This window comes from Balaenoptera acutorostrata, chromosome 4 (assembly GCF_949987535.1).
Source record: "Balaenoptera acutorostrata chromosome 4, mBalAcu1.1, whole genome shotgun sequence".
Taxonomy (NCBI): domain Eukaryota; kingdom Metazoa; phylum Chordata; class Mammalia; order Artiodactyla; family Balaenopteridae; genus Balaenoptera; species Balaenoptera acutorostrata.
The window spans coordinates 63,224,560-63,243,076 of NC_080067.1; the positions used below are offsets into that span (position 1 = coordinate 63,224,560).

Consider the following 18,517-nt stretch of genomic DNA (forward strand, 5'->3'; position numbering starts at 1 on the left):
ACAGGAGTTAAATAAGCACATAGAAGATGGAATGGGAAGAAATTTGGCTGATCGGTGCACTAATGAAGTCAATGCTTCAATGCTTCAATCCCAGCAAGAAATTATTGGTAATATTTGTCTGCAAGTTCGTGTGTAGTTTTTTCTTTATGTCGTTGTTAAAAGATTTATTATAAAATTCTTTAGATATTTTATAAAATATTATTTACTGTTGTTAACTAAAATATCATAATTCGGTTCTTTCTAGAAAATTTGAAGCCATTACTTCCAGCTGGTATACAGAATAAACTACATACACTGATTCCTTGCAAGAAATTTGATCTCAGCTATGACCTAAATTGCCACAAGTTATGTTCAGATTTTCAAGAGGATATTGTATTTCATTTTTCCTTGGGCTGGTGCTCCCTTGTCCATCGTTTCTTGGGTCCTACAAATGCTCAGCGGGTGCTTCTAGGATTATCAGACCCTATCTTTCAGGTATATATATATATATTTTTTTTTTTGAGTAGGCTTTTTATTGGGTGGTTATTGCTGTACTATACAGGTATGTATCTGATTCTACCAGTTTAGAGTCTCTTTTTAAAAACTTTTTTGCATTTATCAATTCAATAATTTTTTAAATTAATTAATTAATTATTTTTTTTTGGCTGCGTTGGGTCTTCATTGCTGCACGTGGGCTTTCTCTAGTTGCAGCGAGTGGGGGCTACTCTTCGTTGCGGTGCGTGGGCTTCTCATTGTGGTGGCTTCTCTTGTTGCAGAGCACGGGCCCTAGGCACGTGGGCTTCAGTAGTTGTGGCATGCAGGCTCAGTAGTTGTGGCTCGTGGGCTCTAGGGTGCAGGCTCAGTAGTTGTGGTGCATGAGCTTAGCTGCTCCACAGCATGTGGGATCTTCCCGGACCAGGGCTTGAACCTGTGTCCCCTGCATTGGCAGGCGGATTCTTAACCACTACACCACCAGGGAAGTCCCTCAATTCAGTAATTTTTCAGAAAACTTACAGAGTTGTAAAACCATCGCCACAATCCAGTTTTAGAACATGTCTGTCACCCCAAAGGCTACCCTTGTGCCCATTTGCAGTCAGTTGTCATTTCCACCTCCAGCCCTACTGCTAGTCAGGTTTCTCTAGCTATCATTTTTACCCTTCTGGACATTTCATATCAATGGAATCACACAAAATGTGGCCTTTTGTGACTGGCTACTTTCACTTAGCATAATGTTCTCAAGGTTTGTCATCATGGTATATGAATGTTGTAGCATGTATCAATACTCCATTTCTTTTTTTGGATGAATAATATCCCATTATGGATATCACACATTTTATTTATCCATTCACCAACTGATGGACATTTGAGTTGTTTGTACTTTTTGGCTATTATGAATAATGATGTTTTAAATACTCATAGACTGTTTTTATGTGGACATCTGTTTTCATTCCTCTTGAATATATGTCTAGGAGTGAAATTGCTGGACCACATGGTAACTCCATGTTTAACTTTCTGAGGAACTGCCAAACTGTTTTCCAAAGCAGCTGCACCATTTTACATTCCCACCAGCAATGTATTAAGGTTCTCTTTCTCCACATGCTCATCAAGACTTGTTATCATCTTTTTTATTATGGCAGATGTGAAGTTGTACCTCATTGTAGTTTTGATTTGTATTTCCTTAATGACTGATGATTTTGAACATCTTTTCATGTGCTTATTCGTGTATCTTATTTTGTAACATGTCTTTTCAAATCATTTGTCCATTTTTAAATTAGGTTATTTGGCTTCTTATCGACTTGTGGGAGTTCTTTATATATATTCCAGATACAAGTCTTTATCAGATACATGATTTCCAAATACATATGTTTTTCTAGTCTGTAGCTTGTCTTTTAATTTTCTTATGGTGTATTTTGAAGTGTAAAAGATTTTAATTTTGCTTTTATTATCTTTTTTTTTTTTTTTTTTTTTTTTGATTGATTGATTGATTGATTTTGGCTGTGTTGGGTCTTCGTTTCTGTGCGAGGGCTTTCTCCAGTTGTGGCAAGCGGGGGCCACTCTTCATTGCGATGCGCGGGCCTCCCACCGCCGCGGCCTCTCTCGCCGCGGAGCACGGGCTCCAGACGCGCAGGCTCAGCAGTTGTGGCTCACGGGCCCAGCCGCTCCGCGGCATGTGGGATCTTCCCAGGCCAGGGCTCGAACCCGTGTCCCCTGCATTAGCAGGCAGACTCTCAACCACTGCGCCACCAGGGAAGCCCTTTTATTATCTTTTTATTTTTTATTTTTATTTATTTTTTTTGGCCACGCAGCTTGTGGGATCTTAGTTCCCCAACCAGAGATTGAAACCCGGCCCTCGGCAGTGAAAGCGTATAGTCCTAACCACTGGACTGCCAGGGAATTCCCAGGGTTTTAAATTTGAAGTCCAGGTTTTTTTAAAGGATTGTGTTTTTGGGGTAAAAAAAAAAAAATTTTTTTTTTAAATAATTTTATTTATTTATTTATTTATTTATTTATTTATTTATTTATTTATTTATTTATTTATGGCTGTGTTGGATCTTCGTTTCTGTGCGAGGGCTTTCTGTAGTTGTGGCAAGTGGGGGCCGCTCTTCATTGCAGTGCGCAGGCCTCTCACTCTCGCGGCCTCTTTTGTTGTGGAGCGCAGGCTCAGTAATTGTGGCTCACGGGCCCATTTGCTCTGCTGCATGTGGGATCTTCCCAGACCAGGGCTCGAACCCGTGTCCCCTGCATTGGCAGGCAGATTCTCAACCACTGCGCCACCAGGGAAGCCCCCCAAAATTTTTTTTAATATACAGTTTTAATTTCACTTGAGAGTTGAAGGCCTGTTGTTTTAGGTAGACTCATTGTACGTTATGAAGATTCATTCTTCATGATATCATTGGTCCATGTCACAGGAGATAATTTTCAGACCATTTTTATTTTCTTCATGTATTTATGGTAAACTCATTAATTGGAGTCATTCTTTTTGTAGATTTACTACTGTAATTTTTAAAAGAATACAGTCAAATTTTGTAAATGTAACTATTCCATTTGTAGTGGTTTAATTGAATTAATCCTTTCCCCCCACCCCGCAACCTTATTAGCTTCCCAGATCTTTAGCTTCTACTCCCACTGCTCCTACCAATCCAGCAACACCAGATAATGCGTCACAGGAAGAACTCATGGTTACCTTAATAACAGCATTAGCTTCTCTTACGTCTCGAACTTCTATGGGCATCATTGTTGTTGGAGGAGTGGTAAGAAATAGTACCTTTTTTTTTGAAACAGTATTTTTTAGTGTAATTGAAATTGAAATTATTGCAAAGCTACCTGCTAGATAAGGAAAAGAAAGATATATTTACTTCAGTTTCCAGGATCTATAAGATGACATGAAAAGTTGTAAGTTAAAATTAGTGAATTGGGTTTCACAAGTCTAATCTTAAAAATAAATATTTAAAAAATTTTTTAATTGAAATATAATTGACATATAAAATAGTATTAGTTTTAGGTGTATGACATGATTTAATATATGTATGTATTGTGAAATAATTACCACAACATAAACAGTACTTCCTACTTTTACATCATAGCACACGAAGAAACAATATTTGTGCATTGGAGTAACAGGAATGATCCAGGTCCCTTATCTAGCCTTCTCCAAATACCAAAGGGATCTGCCTTAAAGTATTAAATATTATTTTTTGTAGTAGTTCTTATATGCTAAAAGTTTTTTTCATATCATTAACAGCATAGGTTTATTTTGGTTTTTTGTTTTATTTTTATTGACGTATAGTTGATTTACAATGTTGTGTTTCAGCAAATGATTCAGTTACGCAAATATATATATCTCTATTCTTTTTCAGATTCTTTCCCCTTATAGGTTATTACAAAATATTGAGTATAGTTTTCTGTGCTATACAGTAGGTCCTTGTTGGTTATCTTTTTTTTTCCTTCTTTTTTTTTTTGGCCACACCATGCGGCATGTGGGATCTTAGTTCCCCAACCAGGGATCGAACCTGTGCCCCCTGCAGTGGAAGCATGCAGTCTTAACCACTGGACCGCCAGGGAACTCCCAGTTAACTATTTTATATATAGTTCATTTTGGTTTTTTAAACCTTTGACCTAAAAAAATTAACATCCCTTTTTGAGATACATTGAATCAACTTACCAAGTGCCTGGCAGGTTATAAAAGTTCTTGCCTGGTATTTATGTGCTGCTCCTTTTTTCGGCTTGATTTCCAGTAATTTCATATTTTCTCATAGAGAAGGAATATACATTTTTTAAAAACGGATCTGACTCAAAGATCTGTAGGGAGCCAATGAGTTTTCTAAAATGCCTTTTAGTACAATCTCCTTAGTGGTATTTTTCTTTCTCAAAGTAAGCTGTGAATTTATCTTACAGATTTGGAAAACTGTAGGCTGGAAACTCATATCTGTTTCATTAAGTATGTACGGAGCTTTGTATCTTTATGAAAGGCTGACTTGGACCACCCGTGCCAAGGAGAGAGCCTTTAAACAGCAATTTGTGAATTATGCAACTGAAAAACTGCAACTGATTGTTAGCTTCACGAGCGCCAACTGCAGCCATCAAGTACAACAGTAAGTTGAAAGATTCATCTGTTTTTGTTTTAAAGCTTTACTGAAGTAGGACATACATGCAGAAATGCATAAATAAGAGTACAGCTCGAAGAATTATCACAACATGAACACATTTTATAATTGCCACCAAAGTGGAAAACAGAATGATACCAAACAAGTGGGTTCAAAATGCATGGTGGTAAACGTAATTTATTTTTACTATTATAGCCCAGATTTGTAGGTTTAAAGGCATGATTTTTTAAAACTCAAGAGAATTTTATTATAATAATAAATACCTGGGTCCACCGAGTTTACGTATCTTAAATACGTTTCATTGATTTAGTGAAAATATATAGAACTCCAGTCAAATCAATGCATAATATTCTGTATTAGAGTGCTCCTGAGAGCTGAATTAGAAAGTTTTCTGAGCTAAAGATGATTGCAATTTAATAGAAGAAACAACATGTACATAATTATAATAAAAGGTGAAAAGTGAAAAGTAATGAGAGCTAAATAATGTGAGGCTCTAGAATCTTTTTTTTTTTAAATCACATTGAGTATTTATGTATTTATTTATTTATTGGCTGCATTGGGTCTTCGTTGCTGTGCGTGGGCTTTCTCTAGTTGCGGCGAGTGGGGGGGCTACCCTTTGTTGCGGTGCGTGGGCTTCTCACTGTGGTGGCTTCTCTAAGCGTGCGGGCTTCAGTAGCTGTGGCGCGCAGGCTCAGTAGTTGCGGCACATGGGCTTAGTTGCTCCGCGACATGTGGGATCTTCCTGAACCAGGGCTCGAACCCGTGCCCCCTGCATTGGCAGGCGGATTCTTAACCACTCTGCCACCAGGGAAGTCCCTAGAATCTTAAATCATGAAGGACAGTGGATCAGCAAAGGTTTCCTAGAGGAGAGGTAGCCTGATGAGACTTGAACATCAGAATAGAAAGAGCGAGACAGAGAAAACAGCTCAAACCAAAGGCAAGAACGTTGGGGGAAAAGGAATGTGTTCAGAAACATGAGATAATTTCAGTGTGGCAGATGTGTACATAAGAAGGGGTCCATTCAAGTATAAGCCTAACACTAGGACTGAGGTTTGGATAATTAGGAACCCTGGGAGTGATATCATTAACATTTAGCTCTAGAACAGATAACTTTGCAGTGGTGTGGTGTGTAAAGTGGTTTCGACTCAGGAGACAAGAATTGCAGGGAGATTAAACTGTTTCAGACACAAGATCAGAGCCTGTACTAACCTTGTTAGAGCTGTAGGGAATGGAAACAATGAGGGCACAGAATTGAGACACTGAATTAGTTCACTCATTTACCAAATATTTCTTGAGCTCCTATTTTACATAACCGTGTTAATTTTGATTTATTTATATTAAGATCTTTTCTTTAATGAGGATAACCTGGACCTCCAAACAAAATCAGCTGAGGTTCACATTCACAAAAACAGAATTAATGAAGCTTACTATTCATTTCATCATCAAACATTTATTAATTGCCTACCGTGTGACAATAACTACGCTAGAAGTTATGGGAAATTAAGTTAAAGATGACTTATATTATTCCTTAGAGGACTTTACACTCTAATGGAGGCAACCTCAAATAATTACTCCAGTTAAAATAATACTAGCTAAATATTAATGTAGTAAAATATTAAAATAAAAAGATGCTTCATTTGTCTAATATTGGTATTTGGTCAGATAGGGAGAGAAAGGAGGGGGAAAGGACCCTGGGAAAGATGAAGATGCGCAGGAGAATAGTTGCAGAGAAAAACAAGTCAGTTCATCAAATTCCAGCGGTACACACCTACTAGGCATGCTCCCAGTTGCAAAAATATAAATATAATATTTGCCAAAGTTAACATATTAACTAGCACACAAATTAAATACAGCCCTTTTGTCCTAGAAATGTGGTTAAATGCTGCTATAGTTTAAAGTATTTTTGACTGTCAGAGAAGTTCATGAAATTTTCTTTCCTGTTCTCAGTAATTTATTTTTATAGGCAGGGGACAAGAGTAAGGCTTATTATGCTTCTGAAGAAATATACCCATCCTTTGCCTTTTTATAGCTTATTCATATTCACAGCAATATGGCAGAGTAATATTATTACCCACTGAGCATTTGTCTTGAGGCCAGATGAAATTAAGCCCACAGTCATATTAAGCTTACAAGTGCCATACCCTCCCTCATACCAGTCTTAGCTGTGTTCTTTGATACCTTACATTTTTGGGAATTTTTTAAACTTGTGATCTGTTTTTTATATAAGCTTTAAATTAAAGCTTATTCATTTTAAAAGACATTCATGACTGCTGATAAAATTATTTTTTATTTGAAGGGAAATGGCAACCACTTTTGCTCGCCTGTGCCAACAAGTTGATATTACACAAAGACATCTAGAAGAGGAAATTGCCAGATTATCCAAAGAGATAGATCAACTGGAGAAAATACAGAACAATTCAAAGCGCTTAAGGTATTTGAACCTTTTTTCCTCAATAATATGAACATTTATTGGTTTCATTACCAAAATATAATTATGTAAAATCACTAGCAAATTTATGTTAAAATTTTTGGCTTTCTGCATTGGCTTAATTGTAATTTTGCAATTTCAGTGAAAGCTAATTTGAACAACAACAAAAAAATCTGAATTTAAAGGAAATTTTTAGATCTAAGCTTATAGCTCTATGTTAAGCTATACTAGTCCTTTTTCAGAGCAGAAGTTTTGTAATTAAAAGTATGAATTTTCAGTCCTACATATCCAAGACCCATAGCTTTTCTTCTCATTGGGGACTGTTAGGTATACTTAAATTTGAAGCAACAGAAGTAAACAAGATATCCTAATATAATTTGGAATTCTGGTTTAATATGATTTGCCATGGATTCTTTGGAGTCTAAATAAATTGTGCTTTGGGGGTCAAGACCAGAAGTGTCACCACGAGATCTATGCTTCTTGGCAGTTCTTAACTTTCAGCTTTATTACTCATTAGCTGGCTCACCTACAAGTCTGGTAGAATCATTAAGCATCATTTACTTCCTGCTGCTACTTACCAGGGCACATGCTACATACAGTTGCCTGTATAAAAACAGTTTGCAACGTCTGCAAATTGGAGAGGCTGTCCTTATGACGTGGATTTTGGGACATTATACTTAAAACACCTGTGATAGTGTCCATCTCTGTTACCTTAATCTGAAAAGATTAAGATTAAGCAGTCACATTCTCATTGCATCTCCGTTTCAGGGTCTCTGAAAAAGGTGACTGCCTATCACTTAAACCCCAGCATCACTTCACACACACAAACACACCCAAATGAATTTCACATATTCCATTGCTCCTATTTTAAGTTAGATAATCCCAAGTACAGCCTTTCAAATTTGGTGAAACTATATCCAATAGAAATTTTTTTTTTAACCTAGGTAGGTTTTTAAATATTTTTTCATCTTGCTATAGTAAAAAGCCGTAACTGATAAAATAGATTATTGGTACTTATGTAGCTTTCAGATTTTGGCAGGACTGACTTGAATAAGTGTCAATATTTTTGATCTGCTAATTCTTCTAATAGGAAAGTTTAGAATAATATTAACATAATATTATAAGTTTAGAATATTATTAACATAATATTTGGAATCTCCCTTGTTACTAAATTAGGCTTAGCCATTCAGATATAATTTAACTTAACTAATGCTTCAGGAGCATTACCTGAAGAAATATACAGTGGAGTTCACATGAACATTTAACTTACGACCTTGACCATATGCACTTAGCAACAAACAAAACAGGACCAAGAAGAAAAGAGAGAAACTCGTTTAAGTATGTGTGTGTGCCCTGGCAGAGTATGAGAATGGGAGATACAAACCTGCATTCCCCTGTCAATTTACATTCTGTTTTCCCTCTTGTTATGGGCATTTGGCTGCATCAAGTACAATTTTAATATTAAAAAAAAATATTTTTGGTAACTATGGTCCTTTGACATCTGCCAGCTACTTTGTGAATACATAAAACCACTTATTCTACGCTTTATGCTTAACAGGAATTCAAGAACAATTATGTCTTTATGTGACTTAGAATGTAACTCCCATGTAAGGTGATATGACTCCACTGTCTCTTAGGCTTTTCATTCTTATTAAAGATTTTATCTCAGTATACCTTTCTTCTGGCCATTGGATTCTGTGTTTATTGCAAAGTTACAGTAGCACGTATAATAAATGCTTTAAAAAGAGTTGATGATCTGAGTTCAGACAAATGTAGCAACAGCTGGCTAGTGATTTTTTTTTAAGATTTGCATGGGATGCATTTTTTCTCATTGACCTTTATGATAATTAGATTGGTGTTTTATTCATTTTTTTAAATTAGAAATAAAGCTGTTCAACTTGAAAATGAGCTGGAGAATTTTACTAAGCAGTTTCTACATTCAAGCAATGAAGAAGAATCTTAACAATAGAGATTGCTTTGGTGATCATGATAGGAGAAGATGGAACTTGGAAGATTGGGGCAGTTATTTTTATGAAGTGACTTTAAATATGAATTATACTAACTATACCTAAATAGCAAATCCTTGAGTAGATCCTGGTATTGATCTATCTCAGGGTGTGTGCATTTTTGAAAAGTGTTGTGATGTCTCTTTAGTTTTAATTTTGGGTAAAGAAAAATCCTTTGATATGTGAAAATGATGAATTAGTTTAAAGCAAAAGAACCAACTCTCTGACCCCTGAGGGGTGGGGCCTTGCTCTTAATTAGGGCTCTCTTTGTTTTTGATTCTGAAAAACTCTGCTTCCTGGCATCCAGGAGTTAGAGAATGCTCCTTTCATCTTCTTTCTCAAAACGAATTTTTGATGCCTATTTCAATGGGAATAGTCACATTTTTGTTTTATAAACTGCATTGCTCTAACCACAAAGGAGTGTGGAATGTTCTTGAGTGTATTATTTATGCAGGTTACAATCACTTTTGCCATCCTGGCAGGTATGTAAACCACTAATAAATAATGCTGTTTTTACTCCCTCTTTTATTCCCATTAAAATTGATGTAAAACAGTATATAGGTTTGTTATTATAGAGTCCTTATAAAGGTATTTGGGTCTAAATAGTTTTCTCATGTTTCTCAAGAAACACTTCCAGCCTCAACTCTGATTCCAGTAAGGAAAGCTTTCTATCTCAGTTTTAAGAGTTAAGTTTGAAGTGATAAAAATAGCCAGAGATATGGGAGATCTGAATTTTGGGTGGCTACAGTCATGTACAAATGCTGTTCTTTATTTGCCAAGGATACTGCTGGGTTGTCCCCCGGGGTGGCTTTTAAACATTTATTTAATTGTATGAATTTGACAGGTCACGGTTAAAAATTATTACGTTTTTTACCTTAATGAAATGTTTATGAGTTCAAGTATTGTTTGTTTCTGTGTTAAAAACTAATAGACAACTTATATGGAAACATTAAAAAACTGACATTCTAAGGCTTTGCTACACAAAACGTAGTTTTGAGAACCACCAAATCAGCATCACCTAGATGCTTGTTAGAAAGGCACAATCCCAGAAGACACAGCACATTTGGCCAGTATAGTTTATGCTGCTTTTCCATGGGAGGGATAACATTTCATGCTTTTTTCTTTTAATACTCAGTACTTCTTTTTCTGTGCCTTTAAGGCTCCGGGATGCTATTCAGTCTTTTCACAACAGGTGCAACACGGTTTTCCAGGATATTTTAAGGAGAAAATAACATTATTTAGGCCATAGAAGCCTTTCAAAAATATTTTTTATGCGAATCAGATATTAGAATGCAATATTCAAATCCAAATAAATATTCATTTATGGCTAATATTATTGCTTTATAACCAAAAAATGATACAAGCCACCAAGAAGTGGGATTAGGTTAACAATTTCAACATGAAAAACATGTCTAAGACTGGGTACTGCTAATTAAGTTTACAATTTCAAGGCCTTAATCATCTTTTTTTTTTTTTTTTTTTGGCCTTAATCTTTATACACAAGTACTTGAACTTTTGCAATAGCATAGTGGTTTGGTATCACCTCATTAGTATAGTACAGTGCTCCTCACAGTTTAGTCCCTAACAGTAGCACTAGGGAAGTTGTAAGAATTACATTCTTGGGTCTCATCCTAGACCTACTGAATCAAATAGTAGGTTTGGGGACCAGTAGTCTGTGGTCTAACAAGCCTTCAAGGTGATCTGATGCATACTGAAGTTTGGGAACTACAGAATAGTGGTTCTCGTATAGTAAGTAAGTTTATACTAAGTTTTTCATCACTAGTTTGAATCCAGTTCCGCCTGATCAAGCTTGAAAATATGAGTGTTGGAAATGGGACACTAAAGTAATGAAGCCCAGCCTTTATGCTTAGGGATAATAAGTGCACCTATGACCAAGCCCATGAATTATAAAGAATTGTAGCTGTTGTCGTTCAAAGTTATTGCACATTTACTTGACTGTCTACTATGTATGTTTGCAGGATTATTTATAAACTTTGTGTAACCTTCAACTTTTTAAAACTAGATTTTTTTATAAGAAGTATGCAAGGTGAAAATAAAATTTGTTTGCCTGATTGATAGTTGATTGATAAATGTAGCATTTATACTGGCATTTAGTGAGTTTTAATCTTTTAATGATTTTTATGGCTATCTTGGGGAGACTGGCTCATCTTTTTCCTAAGGGAGCTTTAAGGGAAAAACATGACAATTTCGCTTTTTGATGAAAATCTGTGGCCTTTTAACCGTAGGCTAACAAACATTCACAGTACTACAGAATAGGTCAGTGGCACGCCAATCTCTTCCTTGCTTCCAGCAGCCCATTCACTCTTCATGGAGAAAATAATTACCAATGTTTAGATAAAGGAATTAGAACTGAACATGAACTACTGGGCTTGGAGTTTAGTTCTGGGACTTACAAGTAATTCTAAAAACATGCTACATGAAATCTGTTAAAAGCACTTTATTGATTACAGTATCAATTCACAGCAACATTATTTCACAGAGCTACTGTACAACTAAAGGAACAAATTACTGCAAGAAAGATTCAAGAATACTGTTAAATCATGATACAAGTCCATAGTTTGGTTTAAAGCTTTTTTCTAAGAGCTTTAATCTAATACATTCACCTTTCCCACAAACTACTGACATTCAGATTCAGTTGGCCACAGCTGTTGTAGAAACCATTCTAGGTGAAGAAAAACATTTTAATCAACTTAAAAAACCCACTTAGATGTGAATGCCTTTGGATAAGAATATGCAAATGCAAGTGTTCAGATGCTTCTTTGAAAAGAGAAAACAATAGGATAGAGCACCATTGTGTAAGACACAGAAAAGGCTTGAAATATCTACCAAGTATATCACTGAAGTTCTATTAATTAAAAAATACTGTATGATGTAAGATTTTGTCAGGCACATTTAACACCAGTTGAAACATATAACCAGCTTTTTCATATGCTGCATTAATCAACTATTTTGTAGGATCAATTGGATTTAAGAAAAAAGACTTAGGAAATTTTATCAACATGCAAACAAATTTGCTAAACACAAGGTGTACCATCATTCTGATTAATAAATTACTTTTTAAACAATGCTAGCTTAGACATTCAACTACAGACCACTTTACTGAGTACCTATTACAACCAATACTTTTAAACATAGCACTGAATTTAAGGCAACTTACAATGAACAATGGGAGAAAAAGTAGTAAATATGAAGGGTACTTCACATTCTACTTAACCTAATTTAAAATACCAATTTTATTCACTGTGCTACCATTTCTCACAAGATAGTCTGACTGGTGGGTGTTTTAAAAATCCTAACAGGAGGTAAGAAACACTTTAAAAGTTTGCTTTCCGCAGTGGCAAAAGGGAGATTAGAAACTGAACATAGTACTTAATTTAAAAATGTTTTTAAGTCTGACTCACACCGTGAAGATTTTAGAAAGAACATCTTTATTACTAAAATCATAGGTCCATTTGGGAGATTGTTTAATCACTTTCCATTAACGTTTAAACACATCAACAGGTAAGCCACAAGTATTCAACTGTTACACTTTAAACTGTGAGACATTCACCAATGATCAAGCATAAATTTCCCTGAATGTCTTCATTTTTAAAAGTCTTAATAATATTACTAAATCTAAGACATCAAAAGTGTTGGAGAAGGTTAGTTATACAATATTGGCACAGTATTTTTTTTTTTAGCAACAATAAAAATTTCACTTTGTCACCTGGAGAAGCCAAGATCCATTTCTCTTTCAATATGTTAACTTTAAAATCACTTAACATATTCCAGAAGCACCTACCTCCGTTATGTCTAGGAAACTAGTTTACTATCATCATGCAGTGTTCATCAGTTCAACTGAGTCTAAATTAAAATAAGGAGATTGCTTACTAGGCTCTCTTGAAGAATTAAGTATCTCTTGATACTTAAGTATCTCATGAAATACTAAGCCTAAATCTTTGCCTCTCTGAAGATGGAATTCAATATGCTGTTGTAACCGCAGACTCACAACTATAAAAATCTGAGCTAGGGAGGGATCTTGGATATTTAGTCTAAATCTCTGATAGCACAGCTGCCCAAAATGAGGCCTGTCCATCAAAGTGGAGGTGATGGTCTTGGCTGAGAGCACAGAGTGCTTTCTTTAGCAGGTTTATGGGATGAGTTGCTGAAACACATGGCAATCACTCACTCCACTTTGCTTTAGAAAAGAATATGTGCCTTTAAAATATTCTTGCCACATCTTAAAAAAAAACTGTTCTTTATGAAGTGATTAAAGACTCTACAAATAAACCTAACTGAGGCGCATGACGTTTAAATGTTTCTTAGGTAAAAAGAAAAAAAATCAGGCACCAGAACTGCAACATTGATAAAATTCCTTAAAACTACTTTTGGCCATATTTTTTTTTAAGTTTTGAAAAACTGAGATTCAAACTGTACTGTGCTTCTACAAATTATACTGACTTTAGGAAGTTCTTATGCACAAAAGAATTAGACGAGCAGATGAACTCAAACTGCAAGTAAACAAGTATTGAGCAACTGGAACCCATATCACTAAACAAAGGTTTAAATAGTAAGTTAATGTGGTAATGAGGTCACCATTCAGTCATATGTATAATACGGTCATAATAGCTGTAGTAGTTGTTAGTTTTCAGTTGCCTAGTACATATTTAATTACAGGAATTGCTTTTTAACTATCTACAAAAACCTTAATAACATTAAATCATTTTTATTAACATTTTGAAGACCACAGACTTCTTATAGTCTGTGTGCCTCTGACTAAAGTATCTTGTTACTAGAACCACTTCCAAAGTAGAGGAGATACTCTCTTTTTATATATATAAGGCTATTTTGCACATGGTAGAAGTGCTTTCTTGAAGAGGATTTTGGAATAAATTGCTGAACTACATGGTAAACCCTCACCCCTCTCTATTTTTGGAAATGAATATGTCTGTTTGAAGTATTCTTGCCTTATCTCAAAGAGCTGCTCTTTATGAAGTGATACAAATAGTCCACAAACATTAACAGCTAAAGTTCATAGAAATCTTGAATGTGTATATAAATATACATTCATGCCTGCCATCTACAACAGTCTGTTTTTTTGGTCCTATATCTTAATCTTCCTTTTTCCATTTTATTCTTTTTAGTATCTTAAAACAGTTACTGATTTCATTATGGTTGATGCACTTACTAGCACATCCACAATATAAAAATGAAAATTTACAAGTAAAATTTGGGAGTATTTAGGTTAGGGTTACAGGTGATCAAAAGTTAACAGACCTATCTCAACAGTTACTGACACAGTTTACTAAGTTACAAAACACAATGCACTCCTACATCAGAAAAACCCCACGACTTTACCATCAAAGAAGACTAACAATCTTCTACTGTCAATCATTTAGATTATTTTTAAGAGAGAAATCCAAGGGGCAAGGATCTCTGTTTAAGTTCAAGGGGGCCCGTTCTAGTAATACACACATTATTATATCACTGACAAGCAGAGGAATTGCTTAGTATTTCCCTCTGACCCCTTCAAGAACTGCTCTTAGAATCTTCTTTTGGCTTTAAAGTGGGGGTCACTTTGATCTTGGTATCCTTTGAAGCAAAACCACTTAGAAACCAATATTTTGTGCTAATGGGAGGAAATATTATAGAAGATCAAAAAGCTTGAATGTCTGCTTTTTAAATTTTTGAAGGCACAGAGAGTTAACATCAATTCAGATTTTATATTATGTGAACATAAATTCATAAAGCAACCTTCTTAATGATTATAACTAGTCAGACCTGGTGATTGGTTAGATTTTATACTTCTTTCAAAAACGTAATGCCATCACATTATTTTTCCTACCTAGATACACATTGATGGAGAACACTGGGAAAAATCCTTCAGATGCAAGGACAGTCCAAATGTTCATCTTCTGAAATGAGTGCACCTTACAAACTCAGTTCTAGAATATGAAATCAATAGGAAAGCCCAGCTATTTCGAATGCTACCTAAGTGTCATTTGATCATAACCAGCTTTTTAAAATAACAAGAACCATTCTCATGTGATTACTGCTATCTACCAATTAATGTAATATGAGTTTCTTATGTATGTCTAAAATTTCAGAGTGAGATCTCTATTCCCTGGCCATCAGATTATGTCCCCTTCAAAAGACTAAACATGAGCACGAATTTAAATTGATAAGATGGCAGAGGATATAGCAGAAACTAATGATATTCACAAGGACTCCCTTCAGTGGTACCTAGGCCTGTCAGCATTCTTAAACAGTAAGCAACCAGGATCTCTTTCAGATCAAAATGGTCGGAATACAAGGAGACTTGCTTCAAACCAGTACACACATCAATGGTATCACTTCCATCTATTACTGTGCCTGGTTCCTCCACTACAAAACTCAAAACTATGACACTTTTTAAGGTATACAAGGTTAAAAATGTAGTTCTTAAAAAATGCAAACACATACTCTCAAACATGATAGGCTGCTATAATGTGTACATTCTGTTCTACACAAAGAAAAAAATTAGACAGTACAAGCAAAAATTCATCAAGGTTAAATTAGCTCAACTCCTCAAATTACACTGGTCCTGATCTCAGCAAGCACCTTTACCTTGTTTTCACCTTTTTTTGTTTTGTAGTTTACTGAAAGCTTCTTTTTGTGTATAATAATCTTAATAGAAAAATCTTCACCTGCAAATATAAGGTAAATTCTTTTTCACAGCTATAGGCTGTAGTACGGATTTCTCCAGGTATCAGTGGAGAACAGAAAATTTGTGCTGTTAATTCCAGATTCTAAGAAAACTGTCCCAAGACCCTGTTGCCACAGCCATGCCATCATCAGTTACACCTAAACAGCTGACACGGTTGTCATGACCAGCAAGAACACCTGAAAAACAAAAGTTCAGTAAAAAGTTAGCAATGGGCAAGTTTTAGAATTAAACAAGTGTATGCATAAAAGATCTGGGAGGGTACTTAAAAGCTAACAGGTTCCCCTGAGTTGAGAGACTGAGTGCCAGGGGTAAGCTGGGCATGTAGGTAAAATAAAATTCTTTGTATTACGTGAACTTCTGACATGTGCATCAAATTGTGTTTTTCATTTTTGAAAAATTATTTTATAATTATGCTTATGTTCAAAATCATCTGTTCGACATGTAGACTTTTATTTTACATCTCTAATAAGTTCACGACACTTCTAAATTTTGCCAATAAGCTATGCTATTTTCAACAAAAACAAAATTTTAAATGAAGTTCAATGAACTTTTACCACCAGAACAACAAAAACATGAGAATGAAGCTGACTTATACTACCACTTCCAAAAATAACAACATAACTTATTTACTTTATTCCTTTAACCACCAAACCCTGGAATGTTTTGGTCATAACTTTCTGAAACCATCAAACTCATCTAGTCTTAGTTTTCTTTTGTATATTTAACCTATTTGATCTTCTGACTACTACAAAGAATAAAATTAAATATTCCCAAATATTTGGGAGGAAAGTGAGAAAAGGAAAGATTTAAAAGAAAAATTAGAATATATCAAATTCTCAAAAAGAATTTTTTCTTTAATATACTGTTTGAGTTTTCATTATCTCCATATGTAATTAAGCATATGATTTTCACCCAATCTCAGGAACAGAAGTTCATCTTGTCTAACTCGTTAATATTCTGTGCAGTACCTTCAGTATGGCAATGTTTGGCAACAGGCAAATTTACCATTATGGGTTGAAATAACAAAAAATGACCATTGTGACTAAATACTCCAAGTTATATTGGAAAGAAGAATGAATTAGCAATTCATGAGTCACATTTCAATTTTAAGGTCAAAGTATCCAGTTGAGTCAACTTGAAACCAAACAGCTGTAAGCAAAGCAAAACTAAAACTCAAGCATATGTTTAAAAAAATATGAAAAACAAACATGTTTTTATTTTGTTATGGATATTGATTCGATCCAAGCAAAACACCTAATACCTCAAAAAAGTAATTGGCTTTGGACAAGAGAGTATCTCCAAAAATTTACTTGCAAAATGCTAACCCGTGAACTTTTCTGCAGTCTCAAGAGAGGTTGTAGAAAATTATTCCTGGTAATGTTGACATTGCCTCCACTCCCTCAGAAGCCTCAACAACTGTATAGGTGTTTAAAAGGGCAAGGACATAAACCCACAAGGACAGCAAGGATATGAGAGCAAGCAGTGGCAGCAAAATTTTGTGAGATGTATGATGGTAAGTGTGTTAGTGGACCCCAAAATGCTAAGTTCAAAGCAAATGGTCTGATAAGCCAAGAAACAAAAGCAAACTGCAGAACCTCCAAAAGGGTCAGATACTAGTGGAACCAGGTATCTCTGGAACCGGACATGGGCAAAGATGGGGTAAACTGAGGCTGCATTAGAAAGTGTCCAGGAATCAGACTCCCCAGGTCTCTTCACTCTGCAGAGTCAGATGATTTATCATCCTGCACTAGAACATAAGACTAGAGACTTATTTGCCAGAGAGAGTAAAAGAGGGTCTCTTAACTAGAAGAAAACAGGCACAGCTGAGATTGGTGAAACTGCTGAAAATGGGGAATAAGTAAGTTTACTTGCTAATTGTCTTGCACCCCAGCTTTTTCCCGGAAATCAGCCCCCAAACTGTCAGTCAGCTTATATACTTCAGGTAGAAAAGTGGAACAATCCACCTCAGAGAAGACAGCTGGCCCAAGGGAAAAAAGGCCATAAGATATATCAGAGGTTCCCCAATGAAAGCCTGGCCAGATTCACTGTTCAGTGAGGCCTACAGTCAGTACACCCCAACCATGGGCAGAGGGCTTTCAAACAGTTTTAGTGCCTCACTCTTAAGGATAAATAAGAGGCTAAGAATCACCAGAGTTTTAAGGAAATATAATAGATAGGAGACTGAAAAAATAAGAAAGAAGGGGGAAAAAAAGGCAACTTGGAAAACAAAAGATTATGCTTACAGAAGAAAACTTCAAAAAAGGCTTTCATTAATGACCCCAGAAAAACAAAAGACTTTTATTCATGAAAAAAAGAATGGGGGCCCTGAAAAAAAAACTCTCAAAAAAATGGTAGCAAAAATGGAAAACCAAAGTTTAACAGAAGGTTCATGGAAAGAAAAGGCAAGGATTTCTCCCAGAACATGGAGCAAAAAAAGACAGATGGAAAATATGAGAGAAACTAATAAGAAAGTCCAAGAAGTCCAACATCAGAATAATGGGAGTTCTGGGCTTCCCTGGTGGCGCAGTGGTTAAGAATCCACCTGCCAATGCAGGGGACAGGGGTTCGAGTCCTGGTCCGGGAAGATCCCACATGCCGCGGAGCAACTAAGCCCTTGGGCCACAACTACTGAGCCTGCACTCTAGAGCCTGTGAGCCACAACAACTGAGCCTGCGTGCTGCAACTACTGAAGCCCGCATGCCTAGAGCCTGTGCTCCACAACAAGAGAAGATACCGCAATGAGAAGCTTGCGCACCGCAACGAAGAGTAGCCCCTGCTCGCCACAACTAGAGAA

At 35.7% G+C, this 18,517-nt stretch overlaps 2 protein-coding genes across 5 annotated transcripts in view; one reads left to right on the forward strand and one right to left on the reverse strand.

Annotated features, from left to right (window-relative positions):
• MFN1 (mitofusin 1) overlaps nucleotides 1-11,093 on the forward strand; it is a 34,488-nt gene extending 23,395 nt beyond the window's left edge. For 2 of the 3 annotated variants that reach the window (XM_057544973.1, XM_057544974.1), the window contains 6 exons: nucleotides 5-107; nucleotides 245-474; nucleotides 3,078-3,230; nucleotides 4,375-4,571; nucleotides 6,880-7,014; nucleotides 8,893-11,093. In XM_057544973.1, the coding sequence (XP_057400956.1) occupies nucleotides 5-107; nucleotides 245-474; nucleotides 3,078-3,230; nucleotides 4,375-4,571; nucleotides 6,880-7,014; nucleotides 8,893-8,974 (900 nt within the window). In that variant the 3' untranslated portion in view covers nucleotides 8,975-11,093. The remainder of the gene's footprint in view (nucleotides 1-4; nucleotides 108-244; nucleotides 475-3,077; nucleotides 3,231-4,374; nucleotides 4,572-6,879; nucleotides 7,015-8,892) is intronic. The other variant, XM_057544975.1, reaches the window with a different exon arrangement.
• Nucleotides 11,094-11,460: 367 nt separating this feature from the next.
• GNB4 (G protein subunit beta 4) overlaps nucleotides 11,461-18,517 on the reverse strand; it is a 70,186-nt gene continuing 63,129 nt past the window's right edge. For both annotated transcript variants that reach the window (XM_057544980.1, XM_007195384.2), the window contains one exon: nucleotides 11,461-15,899. In XM_057544980.1, coding sequence (XP_057400963.1) covers nucleotides 15,793-15,899 — 107 coding nt within the window. In that variant the 3' untranslated portion in view covers nucleotides 11,461-15,792. The remainder of the gene's footprint in view (nucleotides 15,900-18,517) is intronic.